This window comes from Chrysemys picta, chromosome 7 (assembly GCF_011386835.1).
Source record: "Chrysemys picta bellii isolate R12L10 chromosome 7, ASM1138683v2, whole genome shotgun sequence".
Taxonomy (NCBI): Eukaryota; Metazoa; Chordata; order Testudines; family Emydidae; genus Chrysemys; species Chrysemys picta.
The window spans coordinates 69687032-69706774 of NC_088797.1; the positions used below are offsets into that span (position 1 = coordinate 69687032).

The 19743-nt window shown below is 41.1% G+C and overlaps 1 protein-coding gene across 1 annotated transcript; it reads left to right on the plus strand.

Annotated features, from left to right (window-relative positions):
* The first annotated feature begins 1084 nt into the window (after positions 1–1084).
* PPIF (peptidylprolyl isomerase F) lies at positions 1085–16432 on the plus strand. Its single transcript, XM_005300594.5, has 6 exons — positions 1085–1372; positions 5227–5257; positions 7238–7326; positions 11062–11158; positions 12124–12199; positions 14365–16432. Exons 1-6 carry the CDS (start codon positions 1205–1207, stop codon positions 14498–14500), a joined length of 597 nt encoding a protein of 198 aa, XP_005300651.2. The 5' UTR covers positions 1085–1204; the 3' UTR covers positions 14501–16432.
* Positions 16433–19743: the final 3311 nt, after the last annotated feature.

Consider the following 19743-nt stretch of genomic DNA (forward strand, 5'->3'; position numbering starts at 1 on the left):
GCATGCTACAAATAATTATTATTATAAACATGTTGGGTCAGCGAAACTAGTTTAGGCCCTGACCCTGCATGTTGGTGGGCCATCAATTGCAGAATTGGGGTATTAGTTGGCAGAGTCTATTCATTCCCTTCTTAACACTTAATGGTGATGGCTATTCAGTTTTTTGAACTAATATGATGAATCACCCTTCTAAAAGTGGCAACTCTTAAGAATGTAGTTATGTATGTATGGTAAGAAATTAAACATCTCCTGTGACAGAAATGGTCAAGAAAAAGGTGTATGGCAATGAGAACCAGGGCCTAAATTTCAGTTTGGCAATGCCCCTTTATGTGGAAACCAGCCAGAAACTCAACCTATTTCAGTCAGAAACTCAACCTAGTTTGAGCACTTTAAGTGGTGCTGGTTCTCTTTCCGGAGATGAATTATGGTCGGTTTATGGCCCTGAGTTGTACACCCAGTTCTGACAGAATACCGACATAGTCTTTGTTCCAAAACACGGACAGTCTCAGTCTGAGGTTCTCAAACTTTTTTTTTATAGCATGACCCAGACCTCAATACCTAGATTGTCTCATCACCGCCTTCTTTCCTAGTCACAAAGGTCTAAGACAGTGGCAATTCTAGCAATTGCTTCCATAGAAAAGTAGCATTAGGAAAGTATTTAATGTATTTTTAACTGTCTGGTGTGATTTAACAGTTGGAAAGATGGAGGCAGAAAGGGGCAGCACCAGGGGACCTACCAGCCTGCCACACACCGCTGTGTGGGAATCTCAGATCTAAACAGTTGGGCTGTCAAGTTTGAATCATGTATTAGTTACTAGCCCAGGGTGTCAGGGCTGTTGTTCAGGCTGGGTGCTGGGCAAGCAGGTGCTGAGGCAGCAAGGCCAGGGTTGTCACAGACTGGCAAGAGCAGTGTTTTCCCAGCTGCCCATCTCTCCCCGGTTCCCCCCACTTTCCCTACATCTGCCTCTTCCCTGCATCTGGCTCCCTGCAGCACCGGCCTGGCCCGTGCCCCGGGCAGCTGGCGCGCGTCACCTCACCTGGCCGCCGCCTCCTGGCGCTTTCCACCTCTAGAGGCGCTGCGGAAGCTCCCGGCGGAGGCCATAAAAAGCGCCGCAGTAGCGGCCCCACAGTATTTTGCGGCCCCGCCCGCCCCCCTTCGCAGCGCAGAGAACCGGCCGCGTGCGCACTGCTCCGCCGCGCCAGCATGTCCACGCTGAGCTCCGCCCGCCGCCTGCTCCTGCTGTGCCCGGCGCAGCTCGCCTGCCCGCGGGCCGTCTGGAGCCGGGGCTGCAGCAGCGCCAGCCCGCGGAACCCGCTGGTCTACCTGGACGTGGGAGCCGACAACCAGCCCCTGGGGCGCGTCGTGTTGGAGGTAGCCGCCCCCCCCCCCTCCCTCGGGGTCCCCTGTGCCTGGCCGGCGGGGCTCTGCTGGCCCCACGCTGGGAGTTAGCCGGAGCAGCCCCCAACTCTGATCCAGGCTCCTGCAGCGGGCTGAGGCGGTGCGTGGGGTGAGGGAGACCCCGGCTCGGGGTGATGGTGTCCGGTGCCCGAAGCAGCCTGGGAATCCAGAGAGTCGCCGCGGGGTTGTTCCTGGCTTCGCCACTGGCTGGCGGTGTGACCTTGGGCGAGTTCCGGCTGCTGCCTGAGCGCCCCCCCCCCCCCCCTCTCTGCGCCTGGCCAAGGAGATCGGGGGGAGGCAGCTGTAAAAAGCCCTTTGGGAATCGGGATTCAATAAGGATTGTTATCTGGAAATAGTGTTTGCTCCAGATCTGAACCACCTGTATCGTACCCAGCTGCTACAGGAATATTTGCCTTACAAATAGCCCTCTAAACACTCTTCCCGAGCGCCTTTGAAATCGCCAGGCCTGTGTCTCGCACGCACAGGGAGTGTGTGGTAGGGACATTGTCTTCAAATTATGCAACAGGACAGTCCCCATCACTGCCTTTTAGAGACCACTGGCAGGCTGAGTTCTTATTATTTACTTTGCACTTTCCAAGGTCACACAGTAAGTCCGGCCAGAGCTGGGAATGCACACCAGATATCCTGACTCCCAGTCCTGTGCCTTAATTGCTAGACCATGCATCCTTTCAATATAATATGTTCCCTCCTGTTCCCTCTCCTGCTGCTGAATGCCTGTTCTAGGCAGCACCAGAAGGAACTCCAGGAGGAATTGGTTTAATATCTAGTATATAAAGTGTCTCAGGCAAGGCTGGATATCCAGACTTATTTGTATGTTGATTTACTCTAAATTGATGAGGTGGGGGCAAAAAGTCCTGTCATAGAGGAGATGAGTGCCTGACTTTGAAAATGACACAGGCAAGGTCATGATTGGCAGAGGAGCAGACTTTACCACTTCAGCAGAACTGTCATTTACCAAGGGAGAGCACCAAAACGTTCAAACAGGAAATGTTACTGAGTAGGGTGTTGCAAGTATATACTCCCTAGCCAAACTCAAACAGCAAAACCCCCAGGTGTTTGGGTACATATTGAGCGCTCAATGAACTGTTGCTCTGTCTTCAGGAACTCAGCTATGAAAGTACATAAATACTGATACAATGGAGTAGTTAAGACTGTAAAATTCTCCTTTGTAGAATCAGTCAATCTACTGAAATTCAAGCTGTACAGTTTTAGTAACTTCCACAGACTTTGGATCCTCTTATTTTATCTCCCACTCCTCCCAAAATCCTATTTCTTAAGCTTAAGTTTCATTATGAAAATGAAACCGCCCACTTCCTGTATGTGGCTATTATTATTTAACTTCCTCACGATCTGATAGGGCAGTTTTTTGAGAACTTTTCAGTGGTAGGCTTCTGGCATTATATGTGGTGTTTGTCTTCTTTCAGCTAAAGAGCTTTGTTAAGGCTGGCTTCTTTGTTAAGGTGAAGTATGAAAATTACCTGTAAAAGAATCATAGAAATTGTGGAGAGATAGACAATTATGAAAGGTCCTGGGAATGAGTATGTTTGTAATACACACAGAAAATGATCCATCTGTTTTTGCTTTCTCAGCTTTCTGTTGGGTTATGTCCCCACAATTTCTGTTGAGAAGTTAAATAATGCATCTAGAAATGGAGAGAAATGAGTAATACTGGTTTGCTTCAACTGTTAATCTTTGAACTAAGAGGCAAGTTTGGACTAAAATGCTTTGAAGAAAAATTCTGAATTTTTAAATTGATTAAAAACAAAATATGTATCTAGAAAATTATGCTTAAATTGCATAGAGTAAGCAAAGTGTTTCCAAAATAATAAAACACCAGAAACTCTATTTCAGTTGTCCAAAACTGCCTTTCCAGTTGCAGTCTTTAGTATAGCTTATGTAAACGCACTTGAGACTTTTGGGTCTGTAGCTATTGTCTCTTTCTTTCTCATAGGCTTCTGAGTTTTCAGCTGCTTTATTTGTTAAAAATACTTCCATAAAGTTTTAGGGTTGCCTGTTTTTCCTTTATTTTGTGTGTTTTGTACTCTGGTTAAGGGAATGGCGTTTACTATTCTGGTTCCTTGTCTTGTTTCCTGGAGGTGTTGTCCCAGTTCCTACGCTTTGCATTAGGATCCTGCAGGATCACACTCTACAAGTTAGGGCAGCTGCTGTCTTTCACATCCACTCAACCATGCAAGCGGTTGCTTGCTAGGTCATAATAATTCACAGATACTGAAAAATCTTTGCCAGTAAAGCTATAGAAACAGAAAAATCATGGCACGTATTACTCCTGTGATAGTCATGACAAATACTGAATCTATAATAGTGATGCATCACTTATATCATTAGTACCTGTTTGTGAACACATTGCGTAGGAGAAGGACTGAAATGTTTATGCTTCAAAATATGAAGACAAGAAAGACTGTCATGTTCCATTCTGATTTGATATTGATAGAAAGTTCATCACAGCTTCTTTCTTGCCCACCCATCCATAGGTTTCTTTTGATGTAGCACATGAGGGTTCAAATGCTCCCTCAGAGAAGGGTTTCCATGTGGCCAAAACCTTTGTTGAAAGTATTGCTGTGAAAACTAACCAAAACCAAATAATCTTCACATTGTCTTGACTAGAGGGACTTCTGGTAAAAATACCATTGTGCAAGTAGTTCATTACCAGATAGTCTTCTCTTTTGGTATCATAAAATCATTCCTATAAATTGGATGGGATTATAAAGATAGCACCTTCTTGGGACTGAATGTTAAGGTAACAGGAGGAAGTCCGCATGCTTGGCTGTAGCATGGTGTTCATGGTTGCATGGTCTTTCAGTGACTGTACTTATGTGGCAATAGTGTTATCCTTGTGAGTAACTGTTGAGAACATACTACAGGGTCCCCTCTGTGCTGAACTGCAGAGGATATGAGTCTGTTAAAGCCCCAGCTAGAGAGCTTTGGTCATGCTTTTAGCTCTGGAGGCTCCCAGTTCAGTCCTGGTGTGTCAGCCAAGATAACTGCCATTGCACTTGCAGATCCAATACGTACCCTTCGTGGATCTGGCAACGCCTGCATCTTCACAAGGATATCTGTCTCTGCTCTAATTTGGGGTCTAAGTTGATTGAGGGACAATATGTACCTGAGAACAATCATGTACATTTTTTGCAGATGGTCACTAGTCTTAAAAAATTCATGCTGGCTGTTATGACGAGTTTTGTATTGTCTACAAAAGTACTTCCTGTGAAATCTTTAGAAATGAAGACTTATTAATTTGCCAGTGTGTGACTTTGGGAATTCATTTTAGGTGTGCAACGTCTGCTCTTCTTTCTGTTCCTGCTACCTCAGTTTCCCTAATATAACTATTTTTAAGCAGGCTTCAAAGTTTGGTCTCTGCTGGAAGTAATTTAATTGCAATGATAGTCCAAAATAGTTTTGGTCAGTGATCCGGAGTGTTTCTAGTCAAATTTCAAATTTTTCCTGAATTTGCAGTTGTATTTAAGAACTATAATTAACAATACAACATGAATCAGTCTTAAATGACTGACCACAGGCCCAACAAAAAATAGTTGCTTTGAAGAGGTGGTCTTTAATTACAGGTCAAACCGCATTATTGTAGAAACTATTAGGCTATGTTAAAATGGTTGTTTAGGACATGGGGTGGCTTATTGTATAATAAAAGGTCATCCTTAGTACAGGTCTCCCCCTCCTTGCATTGGCTTAGTTCATGAAACAGATGTAGGTATCTTTTCAACTGTTTTTCATGTGTCTATTTTGTTATGTAAAAGCTGACTTTTTGTGCTTTTTCTCTCTCTTTTTAACAGCTGAAAGCTGATGTGGTTCCAAAGACAGCTGGTAAGAAAGTGTCTTGAAAGTTTCATACTTTGTGATTTTAAGATTTAGGTTAGATTGTGGGGGGGGCAGGAGGATGCATTTTTCCCTCCAGTTTCATTCAAAATTAAAGCTTTAGAGAAACTTTAACTAGCTCAATAGTTGGTTAAAAATAGGAAAATATTAATGCATGTTTCGTCACAAATTTTTCTAATTTTTTTCCCCGACACAGTTGGGTTAACTTTTGTGCACAGGCAAGGTAGTGATATGTTTTGGTTACCAACGCTGGACAAAAATGTTTAACCAAAAAAATCCCATGCACTTCTTTCACTGAAATCCAAAGTAACAGCAAACTGGAGGAATTGTGGAGTGGGGATGGTGTGGTTTGGGAGATTGGTAATGGGGATATAGACTTTTTCCCTTTCACCTCTAAGCTGGTTTCAATCCTCCTACCCTGATAGTGATCAAAAGTTTTTCTTTGAGGGCTCTTTGATGACCCAAGTGAACTTGAAGTCTTTAAAGTATGATTTGAAGACTTCAGTAACTCAGCCAGAGGTTATAGGTCTGTTACAGGACTGGGTGGCCTGCTGTGTGTAGGAGGTCAGACTGGATGATCATGATGGTCCCTTCTGACCTTAGTCTATGAGTTGGTTGTCTTGGTCTACTTTCTAGTAGACAAGTATCCCTGGGAAAAATACCACTTTCACAACTGGTAGCAAGAGCAAAGGTTTAAAAGGCATGGAGACTGAAATCTCACTCGTAGAGGTGTTATTTCAAACTGAGATTAAGGGCAAATCTAGACTACAAAATTAAGTCAACCTAATCTTGATGTACAGCCACCTCAGTGATTGAATTGCTTTTGCATGCCCAAATTACTCTCCTTGTGCCAGCAGTGCCCAGGACCCCTTGCACTGATTTAACTGTCAGTGTGGGGCATTGTGGGATGGCTTCTGAAAGGCAGCAACAGTTGATGCAAGCAACACAAACAACAAGGAGTCTGGTGGCACCTTAAAGAGTAACAGATTTATTTGGGCATAAGCTTTCGTGGGTAAAAACCTCACTTCTTCGGATGCAAAGGTGCCACCAGACTCCTTGTTGTTTTTTGTAGATACAGACTAACACGGCTACCCCCTGATACTTGTAAGCAACACAGTGTCTGCACTGACACTGCATCGGCCTAACTATGTAGACCTAAGCTCTACACCTCTCATGGATGTGGAGTTAAGTCACTGTATTGGCGAGTTACATCGGTGGGAGCTACGTTTTAGTTTAGATGCTTACAGAGTTAGGTTGAAATAAGCTGCTTTCTGTCGACCTATCTGTAGTGCAGTGTTCCCTCTAATTTTTCCCACACATGTGGAATGAATTGGTGCACATAACAAAATTCATGTGGTGGGTGTGGGGGCTGAGGGACTCAGGGCTGGGGCAAAGGATTGGGGTGTGGAGGGTTGAGGGCTTTGGCTTGGGGTGCAGGCTCTGGGGTGGGGCTGGGGATGAAGGGTTTGGGGTGCAGGCTGCCTGGGGGCTACAGTGGGGAGAAAGGACTCCCCCTGCCCCCCCAGCTTTCTCTACCTTCAGCAGCACCTGGGCTGGGAGACGGAGGGAAAGGGGGCTCAGGGCTGCAGTCAGGGGAGAGGCACTTAGCTGTAGTGTAGACCAGGCCAAAAGAGTGCAAGTGAAATGAGAAACCTTGCATTGCAGCTACCTATAATACTGCACAGTAGTGGGGGTAAACAAACTGTCTTTCATCAAAACTCTCTCATAAGCATCTTTCACTAATACAAATCTCTCAAGCATGAACAATAGAAGAATTAAAAAAAATTAATAGGACTTTATATTCCTGTTGGGCACTAAACTTTTTTAAAGAATGTGCGTTAAACGTTTTTTAAAAAACACTGATGGTGGGACCTAAATTACCTGCCAGTTTATTTTAATTTGGTTGTAGGGTACTGTATAATGCTGATGTTACATGATAGTAGTTCATATATGTTTTTGTTTTACCAGAAAATTTCAGAGCTCTTTGTACCGGTGAAAAGGGTTTCGGGTATAAAGGATCCACCTTTCACAGAGTGATTCCTTTATTTATGTGCCAGGTAATGTAACCTTTAGTATTTTCACCAACTTTTATTTTGGGAAACCTATTATAATGGATCTATTATGCTGAATTCTGATATCTGGTTAAGAATAATTTTTATTTGCATTAGAACACAAGTTTAACTTTTAAATAGTTTTGCTGTGTAACCTCTTAACAGCAGAAGGAAGATATGACAATGTGCCTTGCATTTCTGATCCTGTTGCTATGGCTGTTGTGTAGCACATGAGTTTGTACAACTAAATGCAAATGCCGCTCAGACTGCTTTAGAAATCCTGACTTCGGGAGCTGTGCTTTTGTGTAGTGATGTATTTTAACAAGTGACGTGCTCAGTAAAATGGCTCTTGGTTAGGAAAACAGTCTGTGTGTAGAATTATAATCAGTGTAAAGTAGCACATATGAGATAAGAGAACAATGTATCAGTTCTTTCTTTGCTGACATCTTGTTATATTTGCTGTTGAGATATAGGCATTTAAAAGAAAACAATCAGAGGCTTCCTATGAACACCTCACCTGGGGAAAAAAGAACACCTACTGTGTTTTCCAAGTAAATAGGCTAACTCACTAAAAGAATACTTGGTGTCTTAAGAGATTTTTGAATGTGGCAATTACTTCTAATTTGAAGACTGAATCATTCTAAAGTGCTACAAAGTATACACAAACATGACTATGATCCTGTTTAAAATAAAGTGTATATATGCTTTTGGAAGATAGGTGATTTAATTTATCTGTTTTGTATGGATGCTGTATTAACATTCCATGATGCTGTGCATGACAGTAGGGGTTTGTTCCATTGCACTTGGACAAAATTCCCCCCGCCCCCAATTGCTGCAGTGTACTGGATAATTGGTTGCTTTCTCTCACCCAACTGAAGGCTGCATTTCAACAGTAGTGTATTTATAGAGTTTTTGAATGGCTTTGATTTTATTTGAGGTGAAAGGCTTTATAAACATGTAAATAATTGCTGTTATTAATTGATAACCTTGAAGGCACTTGCATCTTGAGCAAAAAACTGCATTTAAAATTTAAAAAATACCAAAAAGCAAATGTTCTTATGTTGTCCTACTTTTGATAAGAGAAAGTGGACAAATATGCTGCAGTAGACTGACTTTTTTTTTAAAAAATACATGTTGGATCTTTTGGTGGTGGTGAAGAAGCAAGGTCTAGACTGTGTCCTGGGATCAGGAACTTGAAAATATTGATTGCTGCTCCACCACTAACTTAACATAGTTCTATCCAAATCATATAGTCCCTATTGCCTCTGTTTGCCCATTTGTAAAACAGGAAAATTAGTTGCCTGTCTCTCAGAAGTGTTGAGATGATGAGTTAGTGTTTGTAAAGTGCTCTGTATTTGTTACAGATGTGTAACTGCTGCTATACGCTTCAAGGCCGATATAATAATTCTAGGACAATTTTCCTTTTCACATTCTAAAGCTGGTGGAAATAGTGAAGGCCATTCCACTTGTAGGAGGTGCAGTGTTAGTGTGATGCAGCCTGACGAATACACCTAATTAAAGGTTGCCATGTACTTTACTTTGCAATTCAAATGCCACTTGATGATACACAGCACGTAAAGCATGCTTCTGGGATTACACAAGAATTGCCACACTATTATGTAAAGCACAACCTCGGGCTGTTCAAGGCAATCTTGAAAATGTGAATGTCATACACAATATCTTATGATTCCAAAGAACATAAGAGCTACCATACTGGGTTAGACTATGGTCTGTCTTGCCCAGTATTATGTCTCCAATAGTGTCCTGTGCCAGAGCTTTAGGGGAGATTTGCAGAGCAATTCTAAAGTGATCTACCCCTGTCTTCCACTCCCAGCTTCTGGTAGTCAGAGGTTTTAGACCTGCCCCCAGCATGGAGTGGCATCTGACCATCTTGGCTAATAGCAATTGATGGACCTATTTCTCCATGAACTTTTCCAATCCTTTTTTGAACCCAGTTATACTTATGGCCATCACAACATCCTGTGGCAATGAGTTCTATGGGTTAGTTTTTTGTTGTGTAAAAAGTACCTCCTCTTACTTGTATTCTACCTGCCACCTTTTAATTTTATCAGGTGACCCCAGTAAATAACACTTCTCTATTCACTTTTTCCACACTTTTCATAATTTTATAGACCCCTATCATATCCCCCCTTAGTCATCCCTCTTCTAAGCTGAAGTGGGGGGAGGGATAGCTCAGTGGTTCGAGCATTGGCCTGCTAAACCCAGGGTTGTGAGTTCAATCCTTGAGGGGGCCACTTGGGGATCTGGGGCAAAATCAGTACTTGGTCCTGCTAGTGAAGGCAGGGGGCTGGACTCGATGACCTTTCAAGGTCCCTTCCAGTTCTAGGAGATGGGATATCTCCATTAATTTATTAAATTATTTATAATCTTTTTAAGTCTCTGCTTATATGGAAGCTGTTCCATATCCTTGATCATCTTTTTGCCCTTCTCTGAACTTTGTCCAGTCTATCGTATCCTTTTTGAGATGGGTTTTAAAGTACAGGACACAGTATTCAAGGTGTTGGCGCACCATGGATTTATACAGTGGCATTATGATATTTTCTGACTTATTTTCTATCCCTTTCCTAATAGTTCCTAATCTTCTGTTTGCAAGGATTAGCTTTCGTTTGCAGCAGTGTGCTTGGCACTGTACATACATAAGAAGTCTCAGTCTGTGTCTCGAGGAACGTTCAGACTATGGTAATTATAAGGCAGATAAAACAAGTCAGGTAGATGACATGTCAGGTGATCCTATGAATTAGGATTAATTGCCTAACAATTTTTGTCCTGTAAAAGAAAAGCTATTGGGGGGCCTGATCCTGCTGTCTCTACGAAAACTCGCATTCAGCTGCAAGCGTGACTAGAATCAGATCTTCTTTCCAAATTTAAAACTACAAAAGCAAAATGTTTGGATTAAGACTCCCACAGTATCTGAATCTCTTCCATTGAGGGTAGGAAGTCTGCCAATACTGCATAATCACCAGGTGAATCTTCAGTACCTCTGTATTGGAGTGGTGAATAAAATATCCATTGGCGACCTTCTTTCCTGCAAAGTTATCCTAATTGTGAACTCAACTGGAAAAAGTGAGTGAAAGTTTATAAAATTGCTACAGGAACCTATAACAAATGATGAGAAGACTTTTTGGGGGAAATTATCAGAAGCAGCTGTCTGACAACTGCTGACTGAGAAATGGGCAGACAGGACAGGAGCAAGGTATATGATCCTTGCTGCCACCCCCATCGTTTCCTGGTACTCTGGGATCCACCACATCACTGAGCCTTCATCATCCTAATCCTAACCAGACCAAGCCAGAGAGAGAGTTATTTCCATCTTTAATACCATCTAAAAAACTGTCGAACGATGGTTTTGGTTTTTTCCCTTTAAGGACTCTCTACAGCTAAAGGGAACAAAGATGTTAAAATGAAAGCGCAACTTAATACTTTATATTTCAAATGTGTTAACTGTTTTTCCTTCATTTCTATATCTTTAATAAAAGCTTTAAAATTTTTAATCATGTGTTTGCTGTGGTACTAAGCAGGATGAGGTCTCTGTATACCAAAGCCTGAACCTTGCTTAATGTTGTTTAATGTTGGATGGTGACAGGGTCATATTAACTCCTTTGGGCCCGTATATTCCATGTAAATTTTAATTACAAAAGTGGGTATATTTTTAATAGCACCCATTCTAGTAAAAAAATGCAACCTGTACATTAGTAAAGTTAAAAATCACTTATGTTTCAGGCTGGGGACTTTACCAACCACAATGGCACAGGAGGAAAATCCATTTATGGCAGTCGATTTCCAGATGAAAATTTCATACTTAAGCATGTTGGACCTGGTAAATAAACTTATTCTTTTTCCCTTCTGCTGAGTAACCTATAATGATTGTTACCTGTAGAAAATGTCATTTTAAGGAGCACATATTTGAGGTGGGTGAGGTACTTGATCGTTACAAAAAGGTCATTGAGGTGGTGTCGAAGTGGTGAGGTGTTACTAGTTCAGCTGTGCTAGTATACAGTGATCATGTAGACCGCCTCTGATGGGTGACAGTCAGATCATCACACCTATTGCTTACAGTTTGCTTTAAGTGGCTGCTATGCAAATTATCATAGCCTAACATGATTATGTTCCGTTTTATGTTTACAAACTCCCAAATGTGGAACAACTTTTTTGTAATGGAATGGAATTTGGCTAAGTTTTCTGTTTTGTGAATCTCCTGACTTGACTTTTTACTCAGAGTGAAATGAAGTGGTCATGGGTCTATCTGACTGGTCACCATGGTGTTGGCTGTCCACTGGCTAGATGGTGTGGAAGGGAGCACACAAGCTTTTAGCCAAAAGATCAGTTATACCAACAGACCAATTATAACCAACTATAGCCAAAAGAGCAGGTAGATGTGGGGGTGGCGGGGGAGGGGGGGGGGGGGGAGAACCCAGTCATCTAGGAACATACACTTATGTTAGAATTGCAAAGACATTTCCTATCAGACCAGACCATTCCATTTATCATGGGAACCAAGTTGGTGTTGGTTTTCCCTATTTACATGCAAGGCACAATAGTCGTTACAAGGTAGGAGCCACCTTCAGGGTCCCAATGGCAGATGAACTAGCCCCATACTACCATTGCTGGAGGAGACAGAGGACAGGCGAAGGAAAGGGTGGGACATTAGCAGTCAGGTTGAAGCAACATGCCTTTCCCCTATTCCGCATCTCTACTAGCCTTACATATGCAAAGGAAAAGTGCATTTTCTCTGCAGCACATTTTTCAGAAGAATACATCGCTAAAACGTTCATGTTTTTGCAGGTATACTCTCAATGGCCAATGCAGGACCCAATACAAATGGGTCTCAGTTCTTCATTTGCACTGCCAAAACTGACTGGTAAGTTTTCCGTAGAAATACATGTGGTAACACTTAACCCATGGGTCTGCAGTTTTTAAAAATGTATCTACATTAATTGCTTTGTCATTACAAGCCTAGCAGTTCCCCAGAAAAGGACCTGGGGATTACAGTGGATGAGAAGCTGGATATGAGTCAGCAGTGTGCCCTCGTTGCCAAGAAGGCTAAGGGGCTTCATATTGGGCCTCATTAGTAGGAGCATTGCCAGCAGATCAAGGGAGCTGATTATTCCCCTCTATTCGGCACTGGTGAGGCCACATCTGGAGTATTGCGTCCAGTTTTGGGCCCTCCACTACAGAAAGGCTGTGGACAAATTGGAGAGAGAGTCCAGCGGAGGACAACGAAAATGATTAGGGGGCTGGGGCACATGACTTGCAAGGAGAGGCTGAGGGAACTGGTCTTGTTTAGTCTGCAGAAGAGAAGAGTGAGGGGGGATTTGATAGCAGCCTTCAACTACCTGAAGTGGGGTTCCAAAGAGGATGGAGCTCGGCTGTTCAGTGGTGGCAGATGACAGAACAAGGAGCAATGGTCTCAAGTTGCAGTGAGGGAGGTCTAGGTTGGATATTAGGAAACACTATTTCACTAGGAGGGTGGTGAAGCACTGGAATGGGTTACCTAAGGAGGTGGTGGAATCTACATCCATAGAGGTTTTTAAGGCCTGGCTTGACAAAACCCTGGCTGGGATGATTTAGTTGGTGCTGGTTCTGCTTTGAGCAGGAGGTTGGAGTAGATGACCTCCTGAGGTCTCTTCCAACCCTAATCTTCTATGATTCTATGATTTGGGGAGGTTGGAGGAAACTGAAGACATAAGGGAGATAAATCAAACAGTTGATGTTGCTCTGTGCATTTGAATGGGGTCCAATAAGATTGATTTTTTTCTATTATAAAATGAAGGCATCATGTTGATTTTTATTCTCATTTTCTTTGGATGCAGTAGTGTACTTCCTGCTGTTTCTAGCATACTTCAGCAATACTCCCTCATTGCTGGAACAAGCCTTTGCTTTTTCCAGGTCCAAAATGATTAGCATTGGTGTAGAGCAGGGTGAAGCCATAGGTCAGGAGTGGCAATTAAGAAAAGAGTCAGCCTTAACCAAATATTTACCTTGTGAGTTGTGACCTTAAATTTCTCCATCACTTACTAGGAAATATTCTGTTTGAGCCAGAAGCTCTAAACATAAGTTAATGGATTGAACATGGGTGGAGGACTGCTCTCCATTGCATGTTTAAAAAGCTTACTTTTTTAACTTCTAAAGAAATCACAAGTGATTCTGGACTCTGGGACTACTTCACTAAGCATTATGTGAGTTAGAAAATATAAAACCTTGGTTAGCTGAAGGTTCATGCATCTTCCCCTCCCACCCCCGCCACATAATTAAATAACAATCTTGTAAGTGTATTGAGACATCCTACAAAACTGCAGGACAGTAATGAATGCAATCTATGCTTTCCCCTCCCCTCCATGCGAAAAGATTCCATGAACAAATTCTCACTGTAGCCCCATGATGTATAGAATACTTACTGACAAGTGGAGATGGAAAGGTTAAGTGATTTGGTCAATCCTAGGGCCTCCGGTCTCCCAGACCTGTTTGGTTCACTAGACACCATACTGCCCTACAGTCCCTAAAGGCCTGATCCAGATTGAATTGTACTCAAGAGAGATGTTTGTTGACTTCAGTGAGCTTTGGATTAGCCCCGCTTAGAACAGCCTTTGTTCAGATATCCCTCTCTACTGCTCCTGCCATCTGGAACACATTTTCTGTAGCTCTCTGCCTCATTGTGTCAGTATGTTTTGTTCCAATATTTAAGACATTCTCCTTGCCCATCCTCCCCAACTATACCAGTTCCCTTCTATATCTATCTCCCTCTGCTATTGGTACTTAAGGCTTGCAACCTGACATGCTTTACGTTTTTAAGTAATGGGCACTACGCAAGATAAGGTCATTATGCTGCTAACCTTTATTCATGTGAGGAAGGTCCTGTAGGATCAGGTCCTAAAGCTGTATTGTATTTTACTTTTTTGGTAACTAGAGTTGGTCAGAATGTCATCAGCTAGTCTGAATATGCATTCATATTCAGCACCCCCCTTACTTTAGTGTGTATTTAGTTTAATATTGCTTTTACTTACACTTATTTATTATTTATTACAGGCTAGATGGAAAACATGTTGTGTTTGGCCATGTAAAGGAAGGAATGGAAGTTGTGAAAAAAATCGAGAGCTTTGGCTCCAAGAATGGAAAGACATCAAAAAAGATTGTCATTACTGACTGTGGTCAGCTGTCATAACCCCACTGCCTGTAACTCAGGAGAACTTAGATGCTGTGAAAAAGAAAAATGAGAAAGAAGTATATCTGATTTCACTTTTAGGGTTGTTAATTGCTGATGTGAAAATCTATTTATTTCTGTTCAAGATAATTCATTGAAGGTACCATGATCAGGGACAGTAGAAATGTGAGGAATTCTAGTTAAAAATTTATTCAACTTACTGTGGGTAGGGTCTAGAGAGTCCACATTTTCTATCTAACTTGGCCCAACTTTTACATTGTTGTATAATATTTACTAAGAACAATAAGCATTTTCTTAAAGTATGTATTAGCGTGTTAAACTAAACTACCAAAATAGAGGCTCTCAGGCCAAGTTTGATAGAGAACCCCATAGTATCCTGCAAGCTGAAGTGCAGTCATTCAACACTGTATTTGGCAGCAATATGAATATTAATTTTGTCATGTGTTTCAAGAAACATTGTGAGCCTTATCAGAATATTTGAAAGATTACCTTGTTGTTGACTTGGCTAGTCAGTGTTTGCACCCTTCTCTATTTCAAATGAATGTAAAGTTAGTGATTGATAAATACATTCAGGTACAGGGGATAAATTCATTAGCTGGATATTTCAGGCAGTAGGATCAACAGTGAAGTAATTAAGGATGTTGCATTTAAACTTTTGTAATTGGGGTTAAAATGCTTCATTAAGATGAAATAAAGAATGCTGCCTTTCCTTTGGTGCTATGTTTCATTCCCGTCTGGTTGCAGACTTGAAGTTGTATTGATAAAGCAAATTAGTTAATGCTCTCAAGGCTATCTCTGCAACCAGAAGGGCTAGAATCTTCTTTCTGCAAAAGATGACAAAACTTACAACACAACTTAAATCCATGGCTTTCTATTGTCTTGGGCCATTGCTAATTCTTCAACAGAGGGAGGGAAACTTAAGACATAAAGTATCTTGTATCTAAATTAATTGATCTTAACTTTTTGCTTTACATTATATGAAACTGAGTTGGTGGGCATGCTACCACAGCTCCAGTCGTTTACTTGATAGAATCAAGAGATAACCAGAACTGATCAAGTGACTTTTTTGTACTGCAACTGCAAACTAACCTGCAGTGCAGCTGTACTCTGAAACCTGACTAGGTAAAAATAACAGCAGATTCGTTCCCTGTGTGTATTCAGAATGCTATCCCAAATGACAAATAAGTTTTACTGCTTTTTGTTTGTTAGCCCATCAGAGCCAACTCATCTTGGGGATTAGCTGGATTCCGTTTCTTCTGGTGCATCATCATCAGAATTACTAATTTAAAATTGGTTACTCAGTGTAACTGAGGCCTGGTTTAATCTGCAGAACCATTATTACTGGGCTTGATGTGTGAGAAGGAAAGAATACAGATGGACTGAGAGTCCAGCAAGAGTTTTCAGGGCTGGCAGTTAGAAAATACATCTTTTCACTTGTAAACTGTGTACATCTGATAGGGAAGCATTGAGAAATAATGATGATAAAACCTTATAATGGCATTTTTAGAGTCACTTAAACTGCTAAATATATATGTATTAGTGGTGGAAGAAGCGCCTTGGTGGCTAGTACAGTAATTATTCAGGAAATAAAACTAAAATGTGAAGGCTCTTTCCAAATGTGAGTTAATGTCCATCATATAGAACAACAGTATGCAAGTTTAAAATGTATCTTGCACTAGATCAATGTCTTTTTAGCTAATTGAAGATTACATACATTTGTGTATGTGTGTGATGGAATTTCAAGTATAATGTCACAGAAAATGGGACTGAACAGCTTTTTATTATAGTTCCACTATTGATTTTTCTTTTGAAATGTTTTTTAAATATTAATTTTAACTTTTTTAGCTAATGTTGAATTTTGACATAAAATATTTTATGTTCCCTTCATTTGTATGTGGAAAATCATTAAATACATTTTTTTGGTTTAAAAAAGTGTCTGTTTCTTATGTGAGTATAATGTTGCCCATTGATTGAAAACTGGCATGCAAACAGCTGAAATATCACTGCACTGATTGTGTTTTACTCAGGCTGCACTATTCTCTGAAATTCCCCTTTGTCATATGGTCTATATCAATGGTCCTCAGAGCTGCCACTTCTTCATTTAGTAGATACTGAGGGCCACAAAACTGGTTGTAGTCAGCAAGTCAAACTTTTATGATCATCTTACGCTGGCAAGATAGCTCTTCTAAAATGGGTTAATATGTGCTTGTGGAGATTAAGGCCAGAAGGGATCATCTGGCCTGATCTGGATAACACAAGACATAAAATTTCACTGTTATCCCTGTACTGAGCTCAAATGCTTTAGTCAAACTGAAGTTAAACTTCCAGAAAGGCCTCCAATATTGATTTGAAGATATCAAGAGATGGAGAATCCATAACTTCCCCTGGCAATTTGTTTCAGTAATTAATTTTTGTTTTGTTTGTTTAAACAAGTGCCTTCTTTCTAATTTGAAATTTGTCTGATTTTTAGCTTCCGGTCATTGGTTGTTAGCATACCTTTCTCCACTAGATTAAAGAAATCTAGTATCTTTTTCCCTGTGAAGGTACTTATACACTGTAATACACTTATACACTGTGAAGGCACTTATACACTCTTAATGTTTTTTGACACAGCACTCAATCTTGTTTAGTTTATCTCAATGGAGGGAATTTTCACTAGCCTTCAAATCATTTGGTTTTTTTTTTTTGAACAGTCTTCAATTTTTCAATATCCTCTTTAAAATATGGACTCCAGAACTTGATGCAGTATTCCACTATCTGTCTCTCGCTACTGTCATATGAAGAGGTAAAATCACCTTCCTGGTCCTAGTCACTACTTCTGTTTATACATCCACAGATTGCATTAGCCCTTTTTGCCACAGTACTCCACTGGAAGGTCACGTGGGAGTTACTTGTCTAGTATGACCCCCTAATCCTTTTTGGAGTCATTGCTTTTCAGGATAAAGTTACCCTTCCTGTAAGTCTGAGCTCTTGTTCCTAGAGGAATAACTTTGCATTTGGCTGCATTGCATTTGGCTGCATTAAAACACATTTTGTTTGAAAGGGCCTACCTTACCAAGCAATCACTGTATGACTGCCCTGTCATCGTTATTTATAATTTTCCCAATCTTTGTGTCATTTGCAAATTTTATCAGCAGTGATTATATGTTTACTTCTGAATCCCAGGCCTAGTACTAATCACTGCTGAATCCCACTAGAAACAATTATTCAGGGATGATTCCCCATTGTCTGCTACTACTTTTTTGAGATTTGTCAATTAGCCAGTTCTTAATGCTTTTAACATGGAATCATAGAATTGTAGGACTGGAAGGGACCTCGAGAGGTCATCTTAGTCCTGCCTTGAGTGCAGGGGACTGGACAAGTATTATTTAGACCATCCCTGACAGGTGTTTGTCTAACCTGCTCTTAAAAATCTCCAATGATGGGGAATCCACAACCTCCCGAGTCAATTTATTCCAGTGCTTAACCACCCTGACAGGAAGTTTATCCTAATGTCCAGCCTAAACCACCCTGGCTGCCATTTAAATCCATTGCTTCTTGTCCTATCCTCAGAGCTTAAGTAGAACAATTTTTCTCCCTCCTCCTTGTAACATCCTTTTATGTACTTGGAAACTGTTATCATGTCCCCCCGTCTTCTCTTCTCCAGACTAAACAAACCCATTTTTTTGCAATCTTCCCTCAGAGGTCATGTTTTGTAGACCTTTAATAATGGTTTCTCTTCTCTGGACTGTCTCCCATTTGTCCATATCTTTCCTGAAACGTGGCTCCCAGAACTGGACACAGTACTCCAGTTGAGGAGTAATCAGCACGGAGTAGAGTGGAAGAATTACTTCTTGTGTCTTGATGACAACACTCCTGCTAATACATCCCAGAATGTTTGCTTTTTTTGCAACAGTGTTACACTGACTCATATTTAGCTTGTGATCCACTATGACCCTGAGATCTTTCTGCAGTACTCCATCCTAGGCAGTTATTTCCCATTTTGTATGTGGGCAACTGATTGGTCCTTCCTAAGTGGAGTACTTTGCATTTGTCCTTTTTGAATTTCATCCTATTTACTTCAGACCATTTCTCCATTTTGGCCAGATTGTGTCAAATCCTATCCTCCAAAGCATTTCAATCTCTCCCAGCTTGGTTTTGTCTGAAAACTTTAAGTTCACTCTCTATGCCATTATCTAAATCATTGATGAAGATATTGAACAGAAAGGGACCCAGAACTGATCCCTGCAGGCCCCCACCTGACATGCCCTTCCAGCTTGACTGTGAACCACTGATGATTACTCTCTGGGAGGGTTTTCCAATCAGTTATACACCCATCTTATAGTAGCTCCATCTAGGTTGTATTTCCCTAGTTTGTTTGAGAAGATCATGTGAGATAGTATCAAAAGCCTTACTAAAATCAAGATATACCACATCACTATGTTAGACATCTAATTGCTTGTAACCCTTTTGGTGAAAACTGAAACAAATCATTTAGCACTTCTATTTCCTCATTTTCTGTTACTGTCTCTCTCTCTCCCCGCCCTCCCCCCCACCCCCATTGAGTAATGGGGCCTACCATATCCTTGGTCTTCCACTTGCTTCTAATGTATTTGTAGAATGTTTTCTTGTTACCCTTTGTCTCTAGCTAGTTTGATCTTGTTTTTTGCCTTGCCCTGTCTAATTTTGTCCCTACGTGCGTATGTTCTTTGTTTATATATATATATATATTCTTTATAATTTGACCTAGTTTCCACTTTTTATAGGACTCTTTTGAGTTTCAGGTCATTGAAGATCTCCTGGTTAAGCTAGGGTGGTCGCTTGCCATACTTCCTATCTTTCCTACACAGTGGGATAGTTTGCTCTTGATAAGGTCTCTTTGAAAAAGGGCCAACGCCCTTGAACTGTTTTTCTCCTTAGACTTGCTTCCCATGGGATATTACCTACCAACTTCCTGAGTTTGCTAAAGTCTGCCTTCTTGAAATCCATGTGCTTTATTGATGTAGTGCTAATTTTTTAATCTACCATTTGGTACACCTTACAAAATACCTTAAAGTCTATTACATCTACATGGCTACCTTTATCAACCAAACTTGTATTCTCAGAAAATGAAATCAGGTTTGACAAGATCTATGCTCTCTCCCCCCCCTCCCCCCCCCCCCAAAAAAAAAAAAAAAGATTGACTAGCACTGTTCTGTTCCTATCCTTTAATGGAAAAGTTGGTAAGTGATTCAACTGATAAAGAATTACTTTGCCTGGAATTG